Raw genomic sequence first — 26359 nt, 5'->3', positions numbered from 1 at the left:
TAGTGGATACAATTTGATAACATTGTTATTGAAATTATTAAATAAAAACAACAAAAAAGTAGACTTGGCTGTGACCTATTAAAAAAAACTCGTGACCTCTTATTCTCCATTTATCCCAATAAAAAACTCTTGCCCTCTTCCATTAACCAAAAACAGGATTAAATCCGAAGAGACAGGTCATACTTAAAGTGAACCAGTCGGCTCTACTGCCTGATTTAATAAATGCTTTAATTTTGGCTAGAGTCGAAGTTCTGCCATTTCCCGGTTATTCCACCTGGAAAATCTAGAAATACACTGACAACTGGGCATTACTATTCCACTTGATAAAAGGGTTCGTGCTTACATTGTCTGACAGTGTCCAATCTGTAAGGACACGACCAAACAACCCAATGACAAGGGGAGAAATAACACCAAATTGTCTATTTATTTATACATTTTAGTAACGGAGCATCAGTACAGAATTGTAAGGGAAAAATTTGCAGAATTTCTATTTTTTTTGGGGGGGGTGTTAAAGCATTTACAAAAACAGACATGTCAGGTTCTCTATAGATATTTTAATAGGAGGGTTTAAAGGGTTTTAGGGTAAGTGCACACGTAGTTTTTTGGTGGTGCGGATTTTGTAGTAAAATCCGCAGGACTTTGCCCTGCGGTTTCACACCTCATAATGGATGAGGTGTGAAACTGCAGTGGTTCTGCACAAAAGAATTGACATGCTGCAGATTGTAAACCACAGCAAATCCGCGTGGAAAAATCCGCAGCATGTGCACAGCGTTTTCCAGTTTACCATTGAAAACAATGGTACTGTACAACGCACCTAAATCTGCTGCGGACCCGAAGCAGAATCCGCACCGTGTGCACATACCCTTAAGGTACATTGAGATATATATTATAGGGAACCTGCATTGAAAACTAACACAATTGACCTCCAGATATGTAGTTAATCTGCAGGTTAGCAGCGTTCTGACGCCATTGTCAGGAGGAAATTAACTTTATTCCTCACCGGCAGCCTCGCTCTTTCAGTAATAAGGGTGGCACTGACAGACTTCTTGTCACCAATCTGTGCATAGAGAGTGATGCCGGTGGTGTCCGAATGCTATTAACCTGCAGATTAACCCCATATCTGTAAGTTAATGGAGCTATTTTATATGACCGGTTCCCCTTTAAATGCCCAAAATCTACTAAAGTAAGGCAAATATCAACAGTCACTCGCTATTTTTTCAGTTACTAAATATTTAGGAATAAAATAAATTATTCTATTGGTTATTTCATCTATAATATTTTCTGGAAATTTGTATTATAACATATTACAATTAATAAGACTAAATGATCCATCGTTTCCACGCCTTTTTATTAATTCTTTCTAGCAACATCCTTTTGGTCCGCAGCAGCTGTTGTAACTGGAAGGTAAGGGCTGTTTGTTCTGCTCCTCTGCCAGGTGAAATGGATCCTTGATGATTTCCTAAACGGAAAATGCATTAAACAAAGATGAAAAATGAAGCAAGAAGTTGGATTTTTTTCTTTTAATTATTACAAATAAAATCAGTGACCAGCTTAGCTACAGTGAGTACAGGGACCCTGAGATCATTTCATCTGTACCTCAATCAGTACTGGAGCTGCTGCTCTTTCTGTCCCCTCTGATAGTGCTGGGCGTAGATGCCCCAACCACCGCCTGTTTACAGAAAACTATGTGCTGCCGAGAACACGTATTTTTAAGCATGTTTTGCTCATATCACAGATGTTGGACAAGTTCTGTTGCCAGGCCGATAGACTCAAAGTCTTGCAGATATTTCAATACAGAGCGTCCCCAAAAAACTTGACGACAAAATAAGTCATGAGGATTAGAAAAAAAACAATCTATGGCCCCAAAGATCAGCAGAATAAAGAAGGGCATACAGTGCCCAATGCGGTACTCATTTGTACAACGTAATATTATTACCCCAGCTGTGTCCTGTTCAGATAAATAGGTCTGAACTGCAGTACCAGATATGACCACGCAGACAAAATTGGCGCTGTGTTGGGTACCGCAGTGAAAACACAGACCTACAGCAGTGTTCCAGCCATTAATGTTTACACCTAGCAATACCCTTTAATGGAGTATTTCTATCATAAAACGTGTTTTGCCCTTTAAATGTTCATTTTCCATCATGCAGCCCAGCACAAAGCAAGGTCAGAGTACGATACTGCATATTTACAAGGAACATTCCTTTCTCATGTGTTAGTACGCACAGTTCTTTTCTATAGACCTCGATATTCCAAAAGGAAGAGAAAAAAAGAAATTGCACATCTGCCAAATTTTACTGTATCATCTATTGCAGAACTCAAAAAGTAACAATTGTGAGTTGTGTTTCAAGGCCCATCCTGTACAATACACAATGGGGCAGATTTACGTATCCTGACCAATATTTAGACAGTACAAACTTAAGTTTGAGACATTTTCAGACTGTCTAATCTATCACTGTAGCTTACGCTAGCTGATAGCTTTGGTGCACCTTTAGCCACTTTTATTTAACTTTAGACTACTTTATATTGGTTTATTTTAAAGGGGATGTCCAGGACTAAGGTAGGTCAATGTCTGATTGGGGGGGTACGATACCTGGCACCCATACGGATCAGCTGTTGGCGGCGACTGGGACGGCTTAATTGGCGGAATAGTGCCCCTCCTCTTGATTTGAATAGGTGACAGATGTGCAGTACCCAGTTGCGGCCACTATACAGTCAACGCAGCTGTGTAGCTCCGCAACAGAGCAGTTGCAGCTGTCGCTAAAATTGGGAAAAGCTGATCGGCGGGGTGCCGGGTGTCGCACCCCCACTAATCAGACATTCATGACCTATCTTAAGGATAGGCAATCAATGTTAAGCCCTTCACCCCAGGGCTATGACTTTTTTGTGTCCACATAGATGCATGAGTGCTTGTTGTTTGTTTTTTTTTTTTCTCGGATGAGTTGTACCTTTGAATGAAACAAACTAAACAGAAACACAATATCCAAACTTGGAGACCAAAAAACAATGTAAAAACCTGTAAATCAACAGCCACGGAGACACCATCACATGTTTCTCAACGCAAGCAATGACTAGCCAGGTCTTTCACCGGGAAGGAACAACCACGGGAAGGGCAGTCTCCAATGAAGGAAACCACCTATGCCAAAACATGGTATCCATCCACAGACAGCTGTTTCGGGATATTGCCCCTCATCAGTGTGGAGTAGGAAACTGGCTAGTAGGAGCAATGCCTAGTAAAAAGACTGCATATTTCCCATAAGGGATGGGGGCATTGCTCTAGAATCACTGCGTTGAGAAACATGTGATGGTGTCTCCGCAGTGTTGGATGTTGATCTCCATGAGGTCACTCGTCCTCATTTTCGCAAAAAACAATGTAGGCATATATACCTGGACTCTTGGGTGCCCACCCAAAACAAAACAGTACTGGCAGTTCAAGAAAATAAGAAAAAGGGTGGCACTCACCGGTCTGTAAAATCCAAAGTTTATTTCAAGTGTGGTGTAATGACCACTGTGTCCACTAGGGGGCGCTGTGTGGATGTCCCAAGAGAGAGGATGAGTGGCAGAATACGGAGTGGCCGTGATGTGTCTCAAAGTGGGTGGCTTTGAGATGAAGGCTTGGTTATGTGCTGATCAGCAGAGCTGATCTTTCATGCCTATGTGTTAGGGAGAAGCCTTCAGGCAGCTGGAGAGATGGGCGGGTTCTAGCTGCCCACAAACCCACCCAGGGGTGTGTCTGATAACACCTATAGTAAAAGGCTATATGAGTAGGTGAAGGACCTGTGATGAGGTCATAGCCATGTGACCCAGTGGGCGTGGCTACGGACCATATAACGTAGCCAGGATAGGTCACAAGGGGTGAATGCTGGGACCAGGTTGGTCCAGTTTGGAAGGTCCCGTGAGGAGAAAGATCTCCTCACTAACAGCCGGTGGAGCGGCTGGGTGTGTGCAAGGGCGATGTGTGCCTGAGAGCTCCCTGGAGGGAACTAACATAAAACATCCTGATAAGCCGCATAAGGAACCCTGACGGGTGAGATAACACTGGGGCTGAATAGTCTGTTTAATGGATGCTATGCTGGTGATATGAAGCTGTTGTACATTGCTGCTGTGGTTTATGAGGGTGAATAAACCGCATGGACTGCTATGTTTTTATGGAAAACCTGGTGCCGGATGTGTTTTGTTCGCTGCCAAGCGAGTGATCCCCTACTAGATGACAGCGCTACCTCACAATTGGTGGAGAAGCTATGGGCAGTGTTGTAGCCTTGTTGCTGTGAGCAACGGAAAAGGACTGCAAAATTTGGTGGCAAAGAGCAACGCTGAGCCAGGAGGGCTGACGGTTGTGGAAGCCGTGTGATGTGCTGCTGACTGGCCACGTGTGAGCAAAGCCTGTGACGGCCTGCAAGTGGGGAAGCCACTGTCCGGCTGTGGTTTTGGAAACCGTGGGGTGGCCTAGTGAGTAAGGCACTGTCCGGATCTGTGAGCTAAGTGCGGCCGCTTCCCCAGGAGAAACGGACTGGTGTTCGTGTGGTACTGACCTGGGTCAATGAGTAAAACGGTGACCCGTGTGGCCGACACAGGTATCGGACAGCTGTTCGTGTGGTACTGACCTGGGTCAGTGAGGAAGACGGTGTACCTGGAGGGTCCAGTGAGGAAAGGTCCTGGAAGGTCAGCCCTGGGAGCAGAGTCGGATCCCAGGAGCACGTGGTGTGACCTTGGACCTGGTGAGGCGCGAGTGTTGGGCAGTCTCAGGTGGAGACAGATGTCTTGAAGAGCACCCGCCGAGCCCCTGGACCTGGTGAGGCCGGTGTGTGGGGAGACCCTGGGAGGAGGGTCGCTCCCTGAATCACACCCGGTGCGCCCTGTGTGTTGGACGGTCTCAGGTGGAGACAGGAGCGTCCTGAATAGCACACTGTCAGGACACGTGAGTTTTTGGGTTTTTTGTGGTGTGTTTTTTCTTCTTTTTTCTCGACTCAGCCTGCGGTGGCTCAGTGGGAGTCAAGAAGGTGACAAGTGGCTTGATGTGGCTCAGTGGGGCCACGAAGGTGACAAGCGGCTTCCGGTGGATCGGCGGGTCCACGAAGATGGCGCAGCAGGAGCTGCAGTGACTCCAGCCGCTGTGTGTGTGAACAGCAGCCGGTGGTGCCGGTGATCGGTGACAGCAGGAGCTGTGGTGGTGCCAGCAAGGACTTGTCTGGTATCGTAAGAGACATAAACTGTGTGGTGTGAACTGTGGTCTGAGAAGACCGGTATAACAGACATGGGGAGATCCTGAAAGGGGGTGGAGTCCCAAAAGGGGGCGGTGACCCAAATCGGGGTGGTAGCCCAAAAGGGGGTGAAGTCCCAAATTGGGATGGTAACCAAAAAAGAAGTGGCGTCCCAAAAGTGGGTGGAGTCCCAAATTGGGGTGGTAACCCAAAAGGGGGTGGAGTCCCAGAGGGGGACGGTGATCCAAATTGGGGTGGTGGTCCAGAAAGGGGCCGAGTGTGAAGAAATGGCAGCACTGGTTGGCTCAGTGGGTATGTCTGGGAAACTGCAGTGTTCATGTATGTCATTTCCAGAATGTGGGATATTCTTTCCGAGTGATGACTGGCCGCAAGTGTGTTCCGTGATGCTACACCGGGAAGGGATCTCGGGACGGTTGGACTCAAAGGGTCAGGTGACGCTGGTAGGAACTCCTCTCACTTTCTGTCTGACCGAGAAAATGGTCCAGGTTCGCTGTGCACATGGGGTGACAGTGAACTATGAGGTAGACAGAATAATGTTTGAGGGTCTCGAAGGCAGTGAGTGCCAAGGAGGCAGAATACCATCAGACTTAGTGTATGCCTTGGAGTAGGGCCGGTACTTTGTCAGGTTTGATGATATATGCCACGAGGGTGGAGACGTTCCTACTGTTGGGCTAACCAGTACGAAGACGGTGACGGCTCCTGACGTGGAAAGGTCAGAGGTGGAAGTGACCGGGAAAAGGGGTACGTCAGCCCAACGGACGGACCAGACATCTCGTGACAAAACTGACGCTGACATGGTGGATAAGACGGCGGAAGTAGTCACACAGTTAGTGAGTAACTGGAGGGATGACTTAATTTCTGGGGGTGACACTGGCTCTGAGAAAGAAAGGGAGCACAGAATAGCAGGGCTAGAGAAAGAAGTCTCTGAGCTCAAAGGCCACATGGTAACGTGGCAAGGACTGAATAAGGCCCTCAGAGAGGAGGTGGATGAGTGTGTCAAACGAGAAAGAGTCCTGAGACAAACGGCTGAGCATAGTGTCGAGGAGCTCAATAAAGAGATCTTGGAGCTCAGAGGACACCTGTCCACCTGGCAAAGTGTGAACAAGAACCTCAAGGAAGAGATGGAGGAACTCAGAGGAGTAGTAAAAAGTCTTCTGCGAGAGAAGTTGGATGAAGGCTTACCGCGGGTGAGCGTGAGTGATAATAAGACAGAACTGCCAGTAGCCATAGTGGTCAAGGGTCATGAAGTGATCCAACCAGGTGAAGTTGATGAGTTAAGAACTGAAGAAGACAGTCACCCAGTCGGGTCAACTGTAGTGAGGGAAGTGTCCGTGGTAAGGCCAGAGCCTCCTGGCCTGGAAGAGAGCAAGACCATGTCCTTCAAGACTGTGATTGACGTTTCAGAAGACATGCAAGACGCCTGTGCGGAGGAAGGTGTACATGAGGCTTTAAAGGAGGCGGTCAAGGCGTGTGAGGTGCACTGGGCACCTGAGACTCAGCAGTTCGTGATAGTATCAGCCAGAGAAGATACATCAAACCGAGTAGCTGTCCTGAAAGAGATGCATTTGCAGTGTCTACGTGTCAAAGAATTGGTTAGGCAGAGTAATGTGAAGGCTGCTCAACGCCTACAGATAGCAAGAGAGGCTATGGATCGGTTGGGTTTGCGGAAAGATGTGGTTCCAGTACCCAAAGCTCTGATTGGGAGAATCATTGGAAGATCCGGGAAGGTGATGCAAGACCTCGTGAATATCTCCGGTGTGGTGAGGGTGAGGATCCCTCCTGATGATGAAAACCAGGTATCCAGTGAAGTGGGTAGAATTCCCATCATCGTGGTTGGCTCCATGGAGAGCCTGAGAGACTTTCGGATGCTCGTGGAGTATCGAGTGGGGTACCTGCAAGAAATTGAGCAGTTGTGGCTGGACCGTCAGCGAATTAATAAAGAAGTACGGAATATCAGGTGGCGGCCACCTCCAACCCTAGATGTAAGGACCCGAAGGGTTCCTCCAAGTAGTGACATGGCAGGTGGCCGAAGAATGTCAGCAAGTGGCAGTTCGATGGGCCGTGCGAGGCTGAGAGACATTAGTTCCTGTGAGATGCTGAATGAGTCAGACTCAGGCCAAACAGTAGGACCGATTAAGACTGTTGACCGTACCAACCGGGAGAGCCGATCAGTGGGAGAATGGTCAGGTGATGAAGCGCACTCTAGGAGGGTGGTGACTAAACAGTGTCTGATGACGCAGACAGACTGCAACTGGAGGGTCAAAGACAACGACCGATATTCTCACCGTTGGGGGCGGGGGAGGCCTAATGCAGAGATGAGGCCGTATGACAGATGGAGACGGTTCTCTCGACCTGTGGGGCAAGGTGTAATGTGTGCCCGGTCTCGAGATCCTGGTGTAAGATTGTGTGTTCAACCCCACAAGTTTGAACAGAGGGGTGGGGTATGTGGTGTAATGACCACTGTGTCCACTAGGGGGCGCTGTGTGGATGTCCCAAGAGAGAGGATGAGTGGCAGAATACGGAGTGACCGTGGTGTGTCTCAAAGTGGGTGGCTTTGAGATGAAGGCTTGGTTATGTGCTGATCAGCAGAGCTGATCTTTCGTGCCTATGTGTTAGGGAGAAGCCTTCAGGCAGCTGGAGAGATGGGCGGGTTCTAGATGCCCACAAACCCACCCAGGGGTGTGTCTGATAGCACCTATAGTAAAAGGCTATGTGAGTAGGTGAAGGACCTGTGATGAGGTCATAGCCATGTGACCCAGTGGGTGTGGCTACGGACCATATAACGTAGCCAGGATAGGTCACAGGGGGTGAATGCTGGGACCAGGTTGGTCCAGTTTGGAAGGTCCCGTGAGGAGAAGGATCTCCTCACTAACAGCCGTTGGAGTGGCTGGGCGTGTGCAAGGGCGATGTGTGCCTGAGAGCTCCCTGGAGGGAACTAACATAAAACGTCCTGATAAGCCGCATAAGGAACCCTGACGGGTGAGATAACACTGGGGCTGAATAGCCTGTTTAATGGATGCTATGCTGGTGATATGAAGCTGTTGTACATTGCTGCTGTGGTTTATGAGGGTGAATAAACCACATGGACTGCTATGTTTTTATGGAAAACCTGGTGCCGGATGTGTTTTGTTCGCTGCCAAGCGAGTGATCCCCTACTAGATGACAGCGCTACCTCACACAAGTCTTTAAAACATTTTCGGCAGGGAAAAGGAGAGTGGAATGTAAGGAGTGTGAGGACGACGGCCGTTTTGCGTAAATGCGCTTCTACAAGTCCAGGACCCGGGGAAAATCATTTGCACACACCTTTCCACCTGATTTTTTCCATCTGTTTCCTCCCTCTCTGATGCTAGAGCAGTCAATCAAAGAAGATGTTGTGGAGATAGGTGGGAAGGTGTATATAAATGATTGGCTCCACCGTGAAGCTCCGAGTGGCTGGACTTAGTTTGAATAGTCATCCTGTGCTGACAGTCCATTTAAAGTTAAAAAAAAAAACCCTTCAAAACCAAATTTTGCATCAAAATTTTGGTGCACATTAGCATATTTTAAGCCAAGCTTCCATCCCAGTTAAAGGAAACCTGTCATGTCCCAAAACATTATTAACCTGCAGATATGGGGTTAATCTGCAGTTTAATAGTGTTCTAAAGCTGTGAGTCCGCTGCATCGGTTACAGGGAGAAAGTGAACTTTATTCCTCCCAGGAGCCTTCGGCTTTCAGTCATAGAGGAGCAGCCATCACGGCTTCAGTCTCCACTCAGTACATAGTGAATGGCTGCTGTAAGCACGCCCCGGCACTGACTGACAACCGGCTCTGCACTGACTGATGAACTTAATAAAGTTAATTTCCTCCCAGCAGCCTAGTTTTCAGTCCAGTGTCACAGATAGAATCAGATGGCCAGAGCTGCACTCATATTTGTCACAGTGCCCATTACCGAGGATCCAGGACTTCTTCAGAGGGGGCAGCGATGCAAGAAACTAGTGAGTAACTTCAGTGCTGCCATCTGTGACTTCCTGTTCCAGGAGGGGCGATGGACACTGCGGGAGTGAGTGCAGCCCCAGCCTCCTGTGATGTCACATTCGAGACTCCTCTCAAATAATACATCACAGGAAGTACAGAAACAGTAAAGCCCCCTTCACACATAGCGAGATCGCTAGTGATATCGCCAAAGCGTCACCGATTTTTGACGCAACAGCGATATCGCTAGCGATCTCGCTTTGTGTGACACGTACCTGCGACCGGCTCCCCTGCTGGATATCGCTAATCGCGCTCGAAGTGCCTGGGCCATTTTTTCCTCGTTGGCATCCTGCAGGCGGAAGTCGTCATCATCGCTGCGGTGTGACAGGTAAGAGCGACCGCCAACGGATCGCTTATCTCTGCTACGTCGCTGGTGAGATCTGCCTGTTTGGCAGCTCACTAGCGACCATTTAGCGATGCACCAGCGATCCTGACCGGGTCGTATCGTTGTCGGGATCACTGGTGCATCGCTAAGTGTAACGGGACCCTAACTAGATACAAAGAAGCAGGTAAGGTGTGAGGATAGATATTTTGAAAATACATTTTAGGTGCTGGACCACCCCTTTAACCTTTGAATATAAACAAAGATTTTCTCATTTACTGTTAGCAAGCCAATATGTTATATACTTTTTTCATTTAAAGAAGCACTTCCATTAAGTTTTTTATTCATTAAATTTTTGTACTTACATTTAATGTAGTGTGAGTGTATTAATATACCCCCCTTCTGCTGCTCCGGTGTCCAGCACCGGTCTTCTCTTCTCAGTGACATCACGGCAATTCTGACTAGCCGTCTAACTCTATGCTCTATACATGACCCAGAAGACTCTTTTTATAATGAAACCCCCATAGACTTACACTGCAAAAGCCACCTCTGGATCACGCAGACCACCCGGGTCACGTAGACCCGGATACTCAGCAGAGCAGTGACATCACACAGAAGAAGAGGAGAAGAGCAGCACTGGACACCAGAGAGAGCATCAGAAAGGTGAGTACTGTATATTAATACACCCACACCACATGCACAGCAATGCATATAATTAATACAAAACTTAATGGGAGTGCTTCTTTAAAGTGTTGTTAAGCATTATTTAAATAAAACTGAAACCATTGCATAAGAAAAGCTCTACACTAAGCAGTAAAGAAACCTATATCTCACCTTTTGAGAGCAGCATTTTGCGGAGGCGTTTCCCTTTCCCACGGGCTGAAATAAAAATTCATCTGAAAATCTGGAAGTTTTCAAGATGCTCCACATATCTTCATCCACCGCTGTAGCTTCTCCTTCCTAAAAAAGAATAAATGGCATTTCCACATTCTCTTAGAATAGTTAAGGCAAGGATGTTTTTATTTTTTAAACACCATTCAGTATAATTAACATGCATTATTTTTCTAAAGGTTGATACAATAATGACACTAAATTTTTTTAAACTTTTTTATGGTTTCCTACTCTTGTTTTTAAATCTTTTTTTTAACGGAGACGCTTTTCTTTATTTAGAATTAGACAGAATTTTGTGGGTCGTAATTTTTGTGAGACATTTCTGGGCACTTTTTTCTTCATGGTTTTTGTTATTGAAGAAACAAGCTAAAAACAGCAATTTTGGCACAAGTTTTTTGCATTTTCTTTTTGGCATTCATCATGTAAATATAGGTATAGTCTTATAATATTGATCCCATTACAGTAATGCCTGACTTATTTTTTGTTGTTGTTGTTTTACTAATTTTACACAAGATAAAATTACTTTAAAAATATTTTTTTTGGGGGGTCATCATGTTCTCAGAGCAATTTTGGAACACATACAACTCTGATTGTTTTTCCTATTTCATTCTATGTGAGGTTAGATAAACAAAAATGGCAATTCTGGCATAGATTTTTTATGGCGTTCACCAAGTCGTTTTTTATTCTTCTGACATATTGTGTGATTCATTGATTCCATAAATGTATATTTGGGAGAGTGTTTGATTTGTTTTTCATTCAACTTTTTTTCAATAAAATAGGATTTAATTTAATTTTAAAAACTTCAAAACATTTTTATATTTAATTGTTTAATTACAATATTTATTAGTTCCACACAGGAAATTAAACATGTGATCCAGATACAGCGTTGTGTGATGTCACCTTGATATGTCACCCAATTGTGTACCCGGCACTCTAGTTTGTACCACAAGAGTAGCCTTTTGCTGAGCGAGTGCAACCGGCCGGACACTTCTCATAAGATCAAAATACTCGCTTTTTCTTCCAGTCTTGTTTTTCGATGAACCATTCTCCTAACCATTCAATTGACACAATTAAAAGTACAAGCTGAAGTTGAATATCATATTAAGGTTAGTGCTTTTAGTTAGTAAGCTTATATCTAAGTGTTGGATGTGAGAAATATCTTTTGGCAAACCTTCAAATACAGTCATGGCCAAAAGTGTTGGCACTCTTGAAATTGTTCCAGAAAATGAAGTACTTCTCCCAGAAAATTATTGATGTTACACACATTTTGTTTCTGGGAAAGCATCTTGTGGACAGATGGGACCAAGATAGAGCTTTTTGGTAAAGCACATTATTCTGTTTACCGAAAACAGAATGAGGTCTACAAAGAAAAGAACACAGTACCTACAGTGAAATATGGTTGAGGTTCAAAGAGGTGTTGGAGTTGTTCTGCTTCCTCTAGCACTGGGTGCCTTGACTGTGTGCGCGTAAGGCCTCATGAAATCTGAAGAATACTAATGGATTTTGGGTCGTAATGTAGTGCCCAGTGTCTGGGTTTGCGTCCTAGGTCATAAATCTTCCAGCAGGACAATGACCCCAAACATACTTAAAGAAGCCCCCAGAAATGGATAGAAACAAAGTGCTAGAGTTATGAAGTAGCCAGCAATGAGTCCAGATCTAAATCCCATTGAACTTCTGTGGAGAGAGCTTAAAATTGCTGTTGGGAGAAGGCGACCTACAAATATGACAGAACTAGAGCAGTCTGCAAAAGAAGAGTAGTCCAAAATTCCAGTTGAGATGTGTAAGAAGCTTGTTGATGATTATTGCAAACAATTAATTGCAGTTATTTATTCCAAAGAGCGTGCAACCAAATATTTAGGTGAGGGTATCAATTATTGGGGTTTTGTGTTAATGTATGTTAAATTTGCCTTTTTTCTGTTTTGTTGTGTTACTCACAATACACACAAAGGAAATAAACGTGTATAACAAAATGTGTAATTGCAATAATTTTATGGGAGAAATACTTCATTTTCTGGAACAAATTTCATTCATGACTGTACCTAAATATTGATTTTTGTTGTCACATATGCGCAAATTGTCTTTCCATATACTTTAGTCCATCAAATGAGCAAGTTAATTAAAATTTCTTATCCATTTTTTAATCTATATTAAATAAAGATTATCTTTTGCACTAATTTTGCATCGTATCGTCCTTTTTCTTCATCTATTTTATGAAGTTTGTGTATATTGTTCATTTATTTTAGACATTTGCTGCTATTATCATTAGACTGTTAACGTACTCTCTGAAAACTAGCGGTGTGGTTATTTCAAGATGCACAAAAAGGAGGCACTTGAAGAAAAATGGGCTGCTTGGTCAAGTCACCAGAAGAAAGCCATTACTGCGCAAATGCCACAAAGTATCTCACCTACAATATGCAAAACAGCACAGAGACAAGCCTTCTGGAACAAGGTAATTTGGAGTGATGAGACCAAAATTGATCTTTTTGGACTCAACCATAAACGTTACATTAGGAGTGAGGTCAACAAGGCCTATGATGAAAGGAGCACCATTCCTACTGTAAAGCACGGAGGTGGATTGCTGATGTTTTGGGGATGTGTTCATCAGCCTGGAACCTGCGCATGGGACATACTTGGATGTTCCAACATGATAACAATGCAAAACACAAGGCCACGTTGACCTTTCATTGGCTACAGCAGAAAAAAGTGAAGGTTATGGCGTGGCCATCTCAGTCTCCTGACATCAATATCATTGAGCCACTCTGGGGAGATCTCAACCACGCAGTTCTTGCTAGACAGCCCAGGAATTTACAAGAACTGGAGGCTTTTGCAAAGAAGAATGGGCAGCTTTATCATCTGACAAAATAAAGAACCTCATCCACTCATCCACAACTACCACAAAAGACTTCAAGCTGTCATTGACGTTAGACGGGGCAATATATGGCATTAAGAAATGGGGTATGTGAACTTTTGATCAGGGTCATTTGGATGCTTTGGGTTGTCATTATGATTTAAAAAGAGAAAACACAGTAGGTGGACAATAAATGGCTTCACCCAACCACTAACCATGAGTGGAGAAAAAGTTTTGGTGTTATCATTCATATTCTTTGAAAAAAAATCAAGAAAGCAAAAATTCTGCTGGGGTATGTAAACTTTTGATCACAACTGTAGATGTGCCCAGAGTGCTTTTACTTTAACTTGGATGAATAATTTTGATAGCATCTGTAGGTCTTAGCGCTCATTCAGACGTCTGTTTTTCATTTAAAAAAAACGTTCCTAGTTTTATTAGTGATTTTGTTCAGTGTCATTCAATTTTCATCAGTTTTTCTCAGATTAGGAAAAAAAAGTTTCTTTACGTTCTCCTATCCTGCAGTTCGTGAAAAAAAGGACATGTGAATAGCCTTATAGAATATGCTAGGTAAGTGTGTTCAATCCCTAAAGAACACGGCTAGAACATGTGCGCAAAAAAAGACCTCTGAATAAGCCCTTAGTCTCCTAATAAAATTATACCTTTTTTCTAGAAATGCAATATGCCACTCATGAGTAATATAGCAAAGAAGTCATATGGCAGCATGGTGGCTCAGTGTTTAGAACTTCAGTGCTGGGCTCCTGGGTAGAGATGAGTGAATTTGTTCGGATTCTGTTCCGAATATGATTGGAATCAAATATTGTTTTTACAATATTCGTCGAACACAACCAAACATCATTAGAGTCAATGGGAGTAGAAATTACCGAATATGTTCGGAACCGATCATAAGACATACATTCAGCACGAATATTGTTCGAATATGGCTTGAATATGTCAAAATCAGATTCGGAGCCAAAATCCGAACAAATTTGCTCATTTCTACTCCTGGGTTCAAATCCCACCAAGGACAACATCTGCAAGGAGTTTGTATGTTCTCCCCATGTTTGCGTGGGTCTCCTCTGGGTTCTCCGGTTTCCTCCCACACTCAAAACCTATACTGATAAGGAATCTAGATTGTGAGCCCCAATGGGGCCAGTGCTGATTGTGTGTGTGTAAGGAACTGTGTTATTAATGGCGCTATATAAGGGAGTAAAGTCTGAAAAATATAACTGGAAAAGCACTGGGAAAGAAGCAGTCCAAGTGCATTGACAGCCTCCCAGTGCACTTCCAACCAGATTGAAAGATTCCGTATATGCTACATTTCTCAAGACTGGCACGTCGGATGTGTATAAAAAAAAAGTTACCATTTTTAGTGGAGGAAAAAACAGCCATACCACTTCCATATGTAAAAAGGTTCCCTTTATATGAATCATTTAAATTGCAAAGAAAAAAGTGGATGCCATTTTCTGTAATAACTATTTGAAGGCTCATATCATGACCGTATTACTGCACTGTAATTCTCCAAGTTGCACAGAGCTGTAAAAAAGCCTTATGGAGGCTATGCGGTTCTGTAATAAGCTAAACTGACACTAAAACTCCATATTTTTATAAGGTGAAAAAAAATGACAATTACGTGGTACCTTGAATATGAAGTTTGTATCAAACCGAAAATCATTCTCACAGCCAGCGATTCCTCCATTATAAATCACCATGCCCTTCTGCTTTTCACAGTTTTGGGGAAGCTTGAAGAGGCGAAATGTGGCAGAAACAAATTTTAGGTCACCTAAAAATTAAAAAAAATAAAAAACACATTAGGTTCCTATACACACAGAATGGACAACTAACTCCAGTTACAAAGACATACAGTCACGAGAAACACGATGTACGTCCTCTTTGAGTTCTACGGCTTTAAGTATATAATACAATCTGGTCTTTAGAAGTCGTTAAAATTAAGTAAATACAACCTCAGATGAACAACAACCCAGCACAAATTAATCATACTGTCATTATTTAATTAACCAAAACTAGGCCAGAATGGAGAAATACGGTGTGAAAAATTAAGTACCTCCAATGGATCAATATCTTGTAGAACCACCTTTAGCAGCAGTAACTTGAAGTAAGTGTCTTCTTTATTACTTTTTCAGTCTCTGACATCATTCTGCAGGAATTTTGGTATATTTTTCATTAAAATGTTGTTTAAGTTCATTGGGGTTCTGAACATTTGTTTATGTACAGCTTTCTTTAGGGCCCAACACAGCAATTGGCTTAGCCATTGCAATACCTTGATTATTTTCTTTTTCAGCTATTATTATGTACAATTTGTGCTGTGTTTGTGATCAATGTCCTCATTGTGAAAGACTCCGTTTTGTCAAATCTTTTGGTTTTGGGTAGATGGCCTCACAATTGACTCCAGAATACTTTGGTATACAGAGAATTTCATGGCCGACTCAATCAGGTACTGAAAGATGTCCAGATGCTGTGGCTGCAAAACAAGCCCAAATCATCATCCCTCTACCACAGTGCTTGACAGTTTCTATGATGTTTTGTGCTGATAGGTTGTCTTTGGTTTTTGACAATTGTGGTGCAGGTCATTATGGCAAAAATATCTCCATTTAGTCTCCAGAAGACTTGTAGTTCGTTCAGATGCAACTTTGCAATCTTTAACCGTTCGTTCTTTTAAAAAAGAATAGAATTTATTCTGGCAATGTTTCGAAACAAACTATCTGTTCAGTCTTTTTATAGTTGTATTATAATAAATGAGAACATTTAACATGCTGAGACCTTTAGACTCTGAGCTATAGCTCTTGGTATTTTTTTGCTTTCAGTTTCTCTCAGCATTGTACGGTCTAACTTTGGGATGAATTTGTTGGGATGTCTATTCCTGGGAATATTGTCCACTGCGTTGAATGTTTTCTATTTATGAATAATCTTCAACACTGTAGAATGATGGACTCTAATTTGATTGAAAATGACCCTGTAACCCTTCCAAGATTGATGAGCCTCACAATTGCTCCTCTAAAATCACTGCTAATGTCTTTCCTTCTTGACATTATGTTAAATTATCCAGACCAGCAAACTGCATAAACTTCTGCTTTTAGGGAGGTGGTCACACTTGTTGATAAAAATTAATCCAGGGCATTTGATTAGCAGTACCTGGCAGCTATTTAGATTCTTAATGCCTATGAAAGCAGTGAGCATGTACTTACTTATTTCACACACTGTTTCTGCACTTTTGTCTAGTTCTAGTTTTTGTTATATAAATAATTTACACGGTTTAATTAGTCTTGTTCTAAGACCTTCTAAGAACCAGATTTTTTGATGTCCTTACATAAAGTAAATAATTCAAAAATATTGTAATTAGTTTTTCTCATGATTGTACCTCCCTGCCTTTTAAAATCACAATGGGGGGGCTTGAACTGCAATGCTAATACCCTCGCTTAATAATTTCTGTGCGACCACACAGAAATAGTGCTGCCTCCCACTACAATAGCCTTTTCAAGGTCAAGGCCCCTCAGATAATTCCAATTAAAGAGCATATAAAGAAAAGAAGCACCCAAAAACCAATTTAGAATCATAAAAGCTAACACTTTATTGAAGCATATTAAAAATTCAATACAGAGCATGAAGGTAGGGTGATAACAGGAAAAGACCAGGAATGTAGAACCGCAAATCAAAGGTAAAAATTAATGAGAAAAGTATGCAGAGTAATACAAGAGTAATGCAGCCAGTTGAAGTGTAATCAGGTTACTCTGAGTCTAAGAGCTGGTAACGCTCGAAATGCGTACAGAGCCTCTTTGGACAATCCCCATGCGGTAGTCTGATTTGGACATGCCGTTAGTGATTATAGCAGCTATGTAGTTTTTAATAGCACAAATAAAACATTTGAATTTTAATCCTGGAGCTGGATTTTTTCCTTTGAAGCATTTCTACTGGCCTTGGCAGAAACGTGTCTGTGCTCGGATTGATGAAAGTTCAAGATGAACAATCAAGGGGTGAGCTGAATTATTTTCTGTTTTCTCTGTAATCAGATTAATCCCTAAACAAGTACATGGTAAGTACCTAATCAATGAAGGGGAACAACCCACCGATAATCATTGGTACAGTGGGGAAAAAAGTATTTAGTCAGCCACCAGTTGTGCACGTTCCCCCACTTAAAAAGGTAGACCACAACTATGAGTCAAAATGAGAAAACAAATCCAGAAAATCACCTTGTCTGATTTGGCAAGATTTACTTTTCAAATTATGGTGGAAATTAAGTATCTGGTCATAAACAAAAGTTCATCTCAAAATTTTGTTATATATGCTTTGTTGGCAATGACAGAGGTCAAATGTTTTCTGTAAGTCTTCACAAGGTTGGCACACACTGTTGGTGGTATGTTGGCCTATTCCTCCATGCAGATCTCCTCTACAGCAGTGATGTTTTAGACCTGTCGCTGGGCAACACTGATTTTCAAATCCCTCCAAAGGTTTTCTATGGGATTGAGATCTGGAGACTGGCTAGGCCACTCCAGGACCTTCATATGCTTCTTACAAAGCCACTCCTTCATTGCCCTGGCGGTGTGCTTGGGATCATTATCATGCTGAAAGACACGTCCACGTTTCATCTTCAGTGCCCTTGCTGATGGAAGGTTTGCACTCAAAATCTCATGATGCATAACCACATTCATTCTTTCATGTACACGGATCAGTCGTTCTGGACACTTTGCAGGGAAACAGCCCCAAAAGCATGATGTTGCCACCCCCATGCTTCACAGTAGGTATGGTGTTCTTTGGATTCAACTCAGCATTCTGTGTCCTCCAAGCACAACACGTTTTCTTTCTACCAAACAGTTCTACTTTGGTTTCATCAGACGATATGACATTCTCCCAATACTATTCTGGATAATCCAAATGCTCTCTAGCACACTTCAGATGGGCCCGGACATATACTGGCTTAAGCAGGGGGACATGTCTGGCACTGCAGGATCTGAGACTCTGGTGGAGTAGTGTGTTACTGATGGTAGCCTTTGTTACGGTGGTCCCAGCTCTATGCAGGTCATTCACTAGGTCCCCCCGTGTGGTTCTTGGATTTTTGCTCACCGTTCTTGTAATCATTTTGACCCCACGGGTGAGATCTTGCGTGGAGCCCCAGATTGAGGGAGATTATCAGTGGTCTTGTACATCTACCATTTTCTTATTATTGCTCCCACAGTTGATTTCATCACACCAAGCTGCTTGCCTATTGCAGATTAAGTCTTCCCGGCCTGGTGCAGCGCTACAATTTTATTTCTGGTGTCCTTAAACATCTCTTTGGTCTTCACCATAGTGGAGTTTGGAGGGTGATTGTTTTAGGTTGTGGACAGGTGTCTTTTATACTGAAAACAAGTTCAAAACAGGTGCCATTACTACAGGTAATGAGTAGAGGACAGAGGAGACTCTTAAAGAGGAAGTTACAGGTCTGTGAGAGCCAGAAATCTTGCATATTTTTAGGTGACCAAATACTTATTTTCCACCATAATTTGAAAAATAAATCTTGCCAAATCAGACAAGGTGATTTTCTGGATTTGTATTCTCATTTTGACTCTCATAGATGTGGTCTACCTATGATGTCAATCACAGGCCTCACTTATCTTCTTAAGTGGGAGAACTTGCACAATTAGTGGCTTACTATTTTTTTTCCTCTAGAATCATAGAATCATAGAAACGTAGAGTTGGAAGGGACCTCCTGGGCCATCTGGTCCAACCCCCTGCTCAAAGCAGGATTCGCTAAATCATCCCAGTCAGATGTCTGTCCAGCCTCTGTTCGAAGACTTCCATTGAAGGAGAACTCACCACTTCTCGTGGCAGCCTGTTCCACTCATTGATCACTCTAACTGTCAAAAAGTTTTTTCTAATATCTAATCTGTGTCTCTTCCCATTCAGTTTCATCCCATTGCTTCTAGTCTTTCCTTGTGCAAATGAGAATAAAGTTGATCCTTCGACAATGTGACAGCCCTTTAGATATTTGTAGACAGCTATTAAGTCTCCTCTCAGTCTTCTCTTTTGCAAACTAAACATTCCCAAATCCTGCAACCTTTCCTCATAAGACAGGGTTTGCAGACCGGTCACCATTCTGGTCGCTCTTTTCTGAACTTGCTCCAGTTTGTTGATGTTTTTTTTAAAATGTGGTGCCCAAAACTGGACACAATATTCTAGATGAGGTCTGACCAAAGAGGAGTAGAGGGAAATAATGACTTCACGTGATCTAGACTGTATGCTTCTGTTAATACATCCTAGAATTGCATTTGCCTTTTTTGCTGCTGCATCACACTGTTGACTCATATTCAGTCTGTGATCTATTAGTATACCCAAGTCTTTTTCACATGTGCTGTCACTTAGCCCTATTCCTCCCATTCTATATATGCTTTTTTCATTTTTATTGCCCAGATGTAGTACTTTGCATTTCTCCCTGTTAAAAACCATTCTGTTAGTTGCTGCCCACTTCTCCAGTTTATTTAAATCTTTTTGAATCCTCTCTCTCTCTTCTCTAGTATTAGCTATCCCTCCTAGCTTTGTGTCATCAGCAAATTTAATCAGTTTACCCTCAATTCCTTCATCTAAATCGTTGATAAAGATGTTGAACAATACAGGGCCCAGGACAGAGCCCTGTGGTACCCCACTTGAGACATTCTTCCAACTGGATGTGCAGCCATTTACGACCACTCTTTGGGTCCGATCACTAAGCCAGTTATGAATCCACCTAACAGTTGCCTTGTCCATTCCATACTTAGTCATTTTTTCAATAAGGATTGTATGAGAGACTTTGTCAAATGCTTTGCTGAAGTCAAGATATACTATATCTACAGCATTTCCTTGATCCACCCAATCAGTGATACCGTCATAGAAGGAAATTAAGTTAGTCTGACATGACTTATTAGTTACAAACCCATGCTGACTCTGTTTAATCACTTCATTCTTATCCAGGTATTGACATACAGTACATGTTGTTTAATAATTTGTTCAAAGATCTTTCCTGGTATAGAAGTCAGACTCACCGGCCTATAGTTGCCTGGGTCCACCTTCTTCCCCTTTTTGAAGATAGGAACAACATTTGCTCTTCTCCAGTCTTCTGGCACTTCTCCTGTTCTCCAAGAATTTTCAAAGATTATGGAGAGGGGTTCAAAAATTTCTTCTGCTATCTCCTTCAGTACTCTGGGGTGTAATTCATCTGGACCTGGAGACTTGAATTCATTTAGGTTAGCTAAGTGTTTCCTCACTATCTTTCTGTTTATAGATATCCTGGATTCTTCTATTCCCTTAATAGGACAGTGAATAACAGTTGATGTTGCATTTCCTTTCTGAGAGAAAACAGATGCAAAATAGGAATTTAAAAGTTCAGCCTTCTCAACATCCTGTCTTACCATTTCATCATTTTCATCCTGTAAAAATCCTATAGCATCTTTGACTTTTCTTTTACTTTTGACATATCCCCAAAATCCTTTATTATTGCTTTTGACATCTCTTGCAAGCCTCAGTTCATTTTCAGCTTTAGCTAATCTGATTTGTGCCCTGCAGGTTCTGCAGACAGCATTATATTCTTCTTTAGATATGCCTCCCTCTTTCCACTTTATAAACATTTTTTTCTTCCTTTTTAGCATGTGCTTAAGTTCTGTGTTCATCCATCCTGGTTTCCTTAAATGCTTCATATTCTTCCCTCTTTTCGGAATTGTTAACAACTGTGCTTTGAGAATTTCATTTTTCAAGATTTCCCATCCTTCCTGGACATTTTTGTCTTTAAGGATATCCAGCCATTGGATCCCTCCAATTCTCTTTCTGAATCCCTTAAAATCTGCCTTTCTGAAATCTAACCTTGACGTCTGAGTCTTCACAGGTCTTCCACCTCTAGTAATCCAAAATTCTAAAATAGCATGGTCGCTACCTCCTAGGGTCCCAGCCACTTTTACCTCCTCAACCATTTCCTCCCTGTTTATAAGGATTAGATCCAAGGTAGCAGTTCCCCTTGTTTTCTCCCTTACCTTTTGGAAGATAAAGTTGTCAGCAAGAGAGGATAAGAATTTCCTTGACCTGTTAGTTTTGCCTGAGAGAGATTCCCAACAAATGTCTGGATAGTTGAAATCTCCCATGACAACTATGTCATATTTTTTGGAGAACTTGGCCATCTGATGCATAAAGAGTTCATCTATATCTTCGGCTTGCACAGGCGGCCTGTAGTAAATGCCTACAATGGTGTCCTTTCCATTGTTCTGTCCTTGTATTCTTACCCAAACAGTTTCCACAGAACTCCCAGTCTCTGAAGCTTCAATCTCTGTGCAGATATACGCGTTTCGAACATACAATGCGACACCCCCTCCTCGTTTATCAAGTCTATTTCTTGCAAATAAGTTGTATCCTTCTAGTCTTGTATTCCAATCATGTGTATTGTCCCACCAAGTTTCAGTGATTCCAATTACATCATATTTCTGTTCCTGTGTTAGTAGTTCCAATTCTCCTTGTTTGTTGCCCATGCTTTGTGCATTAGTATAGAAACATTTTAGTTTGTGATTGGTTTCTCTTTCTCCAATATTTTTATTAATTAGATTCTTTCGTCTTTGTTCTTCCTTTCCACTTCTAATAGCAGAGTTCTCAATAGCATTTGTCAGGTGTATGGCTTTTTCTGGTCTTTTGCTTCCCTTCCCATGTTGTTCTAGTTTAAAGCTCTCCTTACAAGTGTAGCAAGGCGACTTCCAAATACATGCTTTCCAGTCTTCGTAAGGTGCACCCCATCTCTAGCAAGTAGTCCATCGTATAAGTAGTTCACTCCGTGATCCAGAAATCCAAATCGTTGCTGACGGCACCATCTAGATATCTAATATATAAAGCTCAAAGTGTGTATGTGTGTGTATGTGTGTATGTCCGGGATTGGCATCCGCACCGTCGCAGCTACAGCCACAAAATTTGGCACAGTCACACGTCTGGACCCCGAGAGCGTCCTAGGCTATGTTGTGAGGTGAAATTTTAACCCTGCGCGTTCCAATTCACCAAACAATTTTGCCCCTATCTACATAATGGGAAAAAGTGTGTGTGTATCAAGCCCCGCCCCTCAGTATATAATGGTTGCCATGGCGATGCTGATGTCATCATAGGTTGCAAGCCCCGCCGCTCATTATGATGTCATAATGTTTGACTATGGGATGGAGGATGTTTGATGGGTATATGGGCACTGGACTATGGGATGGAGGCTATGTATGACGGGTATATGGGCACGGGACTATGGGATGGAGGATGTGTGATGGGTATATGGGCACTCGACTATGGGATGGCGAATAAGTATGATGGGTATATGGGCATGGGACTATGGGATGGAGGATGTGTGATGGGTATATGGGCATGGGACTATGGGATGGAGGATGTGTGATGGGTATATGGGCACTGGACTATGGGATGGAGGATATGTATGACGGGTATATGGGCACGGGACTATGGGATGGAGGATATGTATGATGGGTATATGGGCATGGGACTATGAGATGAAGGATGTGTGATGGGTATATGGGCACTCGACTATGGGATGGCGAATATGTATGATGGGTATATGGGCATGGGACTATGGGATGGAGGATGTGTGATGGGTATATGGGCATGGGACTATGGGATTTAGGATGTGTGATGGGTATATGGGCACTCGACTATGGGATGGAGGATATGTATGATGGGTATATGGGCACGGGCCTATGGGATCATGGATATATATGTAGGGTATATGGGCACGGGACTATGGGATGGAGGATAATTATAATTTGCTATAACTAACCACAGTTAGTTACTATGCCCGGGCAGCGCCGGGCTCTTCAGCTAGTGTATGTATATATACATATATAGTATATATACAGAGAACACTGCACAGTTTTATAAAAATCAGCTTCTCTACATGTCTGACAGCCATTCCATTCCAGTGTCAGTTGAATTCCAACCAGAGTACACCTCATTCTACTTAATGTGCTTCTGATTAGGTGATCACCTGAACCAAATATTATTTAATGAAGGAAAGTATAAAAAACCCTGCTGTGGTGTTCACAATCCTCTTGCAGTAGGACAAGCTGGATGGCAAAACAAGTGCTAGTAATATCCCAAATGTAATAGGAATGAAAAAATAGCTTTTAACCATGCCAAATGAGTTGAAAAGAAAAGTTTTGACTGAGGAAAAGAAGGGCTCAATTCTGCCTTTACTAGCAGAGGGATTCAGTGAGCGTCATGTTGCCTCAATCCTTAAAATTTCTAATACGGAAGTCCATTACAACAAGGTCAAGCAGCAGACGTTGGGGACAACAAAGCTACAGACCGGCACAGGGCAAAAACGACTCTCCACTGACCGGGATGACCTTCATCTTATTCGAATGTCACTCAGCAACCGCAGGATGACATCAAGTGACTTTTAAAAGGAATGGCAATGGCAGCAGGGGTGAAGTGCATGGCAAGAACAGTTCGTAACAGGCTGCTAGAGGCAGGGCTCAGGTCAAGTCAAGCTAGAAAAAAGCCTTTCATCAATGAGAAGCAAAGGAGAGCCAGGCTGCAGTTTGTCAAAGACCATAAGGATTGGACCATAGAGGACTGGAGTAAGGTAATCTTCTCTGAGGAGTCAAATTTTCAGCTTTGCCCAACACCTGGTCATCTAATGGTTAGACTGACACCTGGAGAGGCGTACAAGCCATAGTGTCTTGCACCCACTGTGAAATTTGGTGGAGGATCAGTGATGATCTTGGGATGCTTCAGCAAGGCTGGAATTGTGCAGGTTAATCTTTGCAAAGAACGTTGATTCCTTCTGCTCAGGCAATGTTCTCCAACTCTGAGGACTGGTTTTTCCAGCAGGACAATGTGCCATGCAACACAGCTAGGTCAATCAATATGTGGATGAAGGACCACCACATCAAATCCCTGTCATGGCCAATCTCCAGACCTGAACCCCATTGAAAACCTCTGGAATGTAATCAAGAGGAAGATGGATAATCACAACAAGCCATCAAAGAACTGCTTAAATTTTTGTACCAGGAGTGGCATAAGATCACCCAAAAGCACTGTGAAAGACTGGTGGAAAGCATGCCAAGACGCATGAAAGCTGTGATTAACAATCATGGGTATTCCACAAAATATTGATTTCTGAACTCTTCCAGAATTAAAACATTAGTATTGTTGTTTCTAAATCATTATGAACTTGTTTTCTTAGCATTATTTGAGGTCTGCAAGCACTGGTTCTTTTATTCAATTTTGACCATTTCTCATTTTATGAAAATAAATACAAAATTTAGTGCTTGGAAATTCAAAGACATGTCATTAGTTCATAGAATAAAAGAGCAATTTATATTTTACATACCTATAAAGAGAAAAATCAGACAAACTGAAAATTTTGAAGTGGTCTCTCAATTTTTGCCAGAGCTGTATTTACTGTAATATATGACATGTGGGTGCTTACATCCCTAAGAAAGAGTCAATCAAATGTGTGTACGTCAGGTCACAAATTAAGTCTTAACCCTGCTTATGCCAAAGTGCAAAAAAACTTTATTTAAATACACAAGATCAGGGTATATAAATGTACAAATAAATTGTGCCACACATATAATGATAAAAATAATAAAAACAGGCAGACAGCAATGCATCCATGGAGCGACAATGCAGGCATAGGGCAATTAAGCTAGGAGAGCAACACAGCATAACAGTAACATATTGTAAGTATATCATATGTGAAGCTTCTTAATCACAATAGATGGAAAAAAGGGTATTAGAATGAGCAAAACCTCTGCAGATGTAAAGTTTGGGCGGCACGGTGGCTCAGTGGTTAGCGCTGTAGCCTTGCAGCGCTGGAGTCCTGGGTTCGAATCCCACCAAGGACAACATCTGCAAGGAGTTTGTATGTTCTCCCCGTGTTTGCGTGGGTTTCCTCCGGGCACTCCGGTTTCCTCCCACATTCCAAAGACATACATAGGGAATTTAGATTGTGAGCCTTCAGGGACAGCGATGCTAATGTGTGCAAAACTGTAAAGCGCTGCGGAATTTGTTAGCGCTATATAAAAATAAAGATTATTATTATTAAAGATTATTAGTTTGCACCTAGTCTGAGACAAACACAGGAGTCAATGTAAATAGCAATTTATGCCCAAATGGCAACATAATACTCCTTAATGTCTCGCCAGGGAATCGTATGTTTGCAGAGAAGGAAGCGAAAGTGAAACGTGCGTCGGGGCCTCAGCGCGATGTACAGGCATTCTAAAATGGGTAAGAGTGTTTGGCACTATCTTGCATGAGCACTGGCTACTTTCCATCAAACACTTCCTTCTCTGCAAACGTACGGTTCCCTTCTCCATATAATGTTGCCGTGGAATAGCGATGCCACTCCCTCAGAAGAAGGGACTTCTACCGAAATGCGCATTGGGGTGGTAGCACCGCAACTCTCAGGTAATATTATGTCACCCACATGACTGTATGCTTACTTTATCATATATACCCCTGTTTCCCCGAAAATATGACACCGTCCTATATTAATTTTTGCTCCGAAAGTTGCACCATGTCTTATTTTTGGGGTGGGGGGGTGTCTTATTTTCTCAAGAAAAAGAATTGACAAATTTTTTTTTAACAAAAAAATTAACATACTAGCGTATGCCGAACAGTAGTCATCACAAAACAGTAGAATCAAATAAACTGAATCGTATCAAGAATTTCTTGTTACTACCGTATAATTACGGTATTTCCATGTACAACATGTAAAACAACGAACAATGGTTCATTTACTGATCTCAATATTTAATAACACAAAACAAGATTTATTCAATGACAACCATGTCATCATCTTCTGGAACTTCATCATAACAATCCAAACTATGAAGTTCCTGTGGAATTTCTTGTGACTCCATTTCTTTCAGAATCATTGGCCCATATCTCTCATGTCTAGCAATAGCACTGTCCTTAAATGAGCACTTCTTGCCAAGGTAGCCTGCTCGTAGAGCATTTGCAATGCAAGTGTCAGTGATTTTCTCCCATGAATTCTTCACCCGTCACAATCTCTGTGTCACGATGACCCGTCCTGTGTGACGCGACCCGCAGGCCGGTAACTAAAACCAC

General features: G+C 42.5%; 1 protein-coding gene across 2 annotated transcripts in view; it reads right to left on the bottom strand.

The window, feature by feature from the left end:
- Positions 1–1329: 1329 nt before the first annotated feature.
- BORCS7 (BLOC-1 related complex subunit 7) overlaps positions 1330–26359 on the bottom strand; it is a 195249-nt gene continuing 170219 nt past the window's right edge. For both annotated transcript variants that reach the window (XM_073555770.1, XM_073555764.1), the window contains 3 exons: positions 14932–15074; positions 10390–10515; positions 1330–1459 (listed from right to left, as the gene is read on the bottom strand). In XM_073555770.1, the coding sequence (XP_073411871.1) occupies positions 1361–1459; positions 10390–10515; positions 14932–15074 (368 nt within the window). In that variant the 3' untranslated portion in view covers positions 1330–1360. The remainder of the gene's footprint in view (positions 1460–10389; positions 10516–14931; positions 15075–26359) is intronic.

The sequence above is a fragment of the Dendrobates tinctorius genome, unplaced genomic scaffold, assembly GCF_039654945.1.
Source record: "Dendrobates tinctorius isolate UK_male_01 unplaced genomic scaffold, ASM3965494v1 ptg000230l, whole genome shotgun sequence".
NCBI lineage: Eukaryota > Metazoa > Chordata > Amphibia > Anura > Dendrobatidae > Dendrobates > Dendrobates tinctorius.
This window is presented reverse-complemented; position numbering and strand designations above follow the sequence as displayed.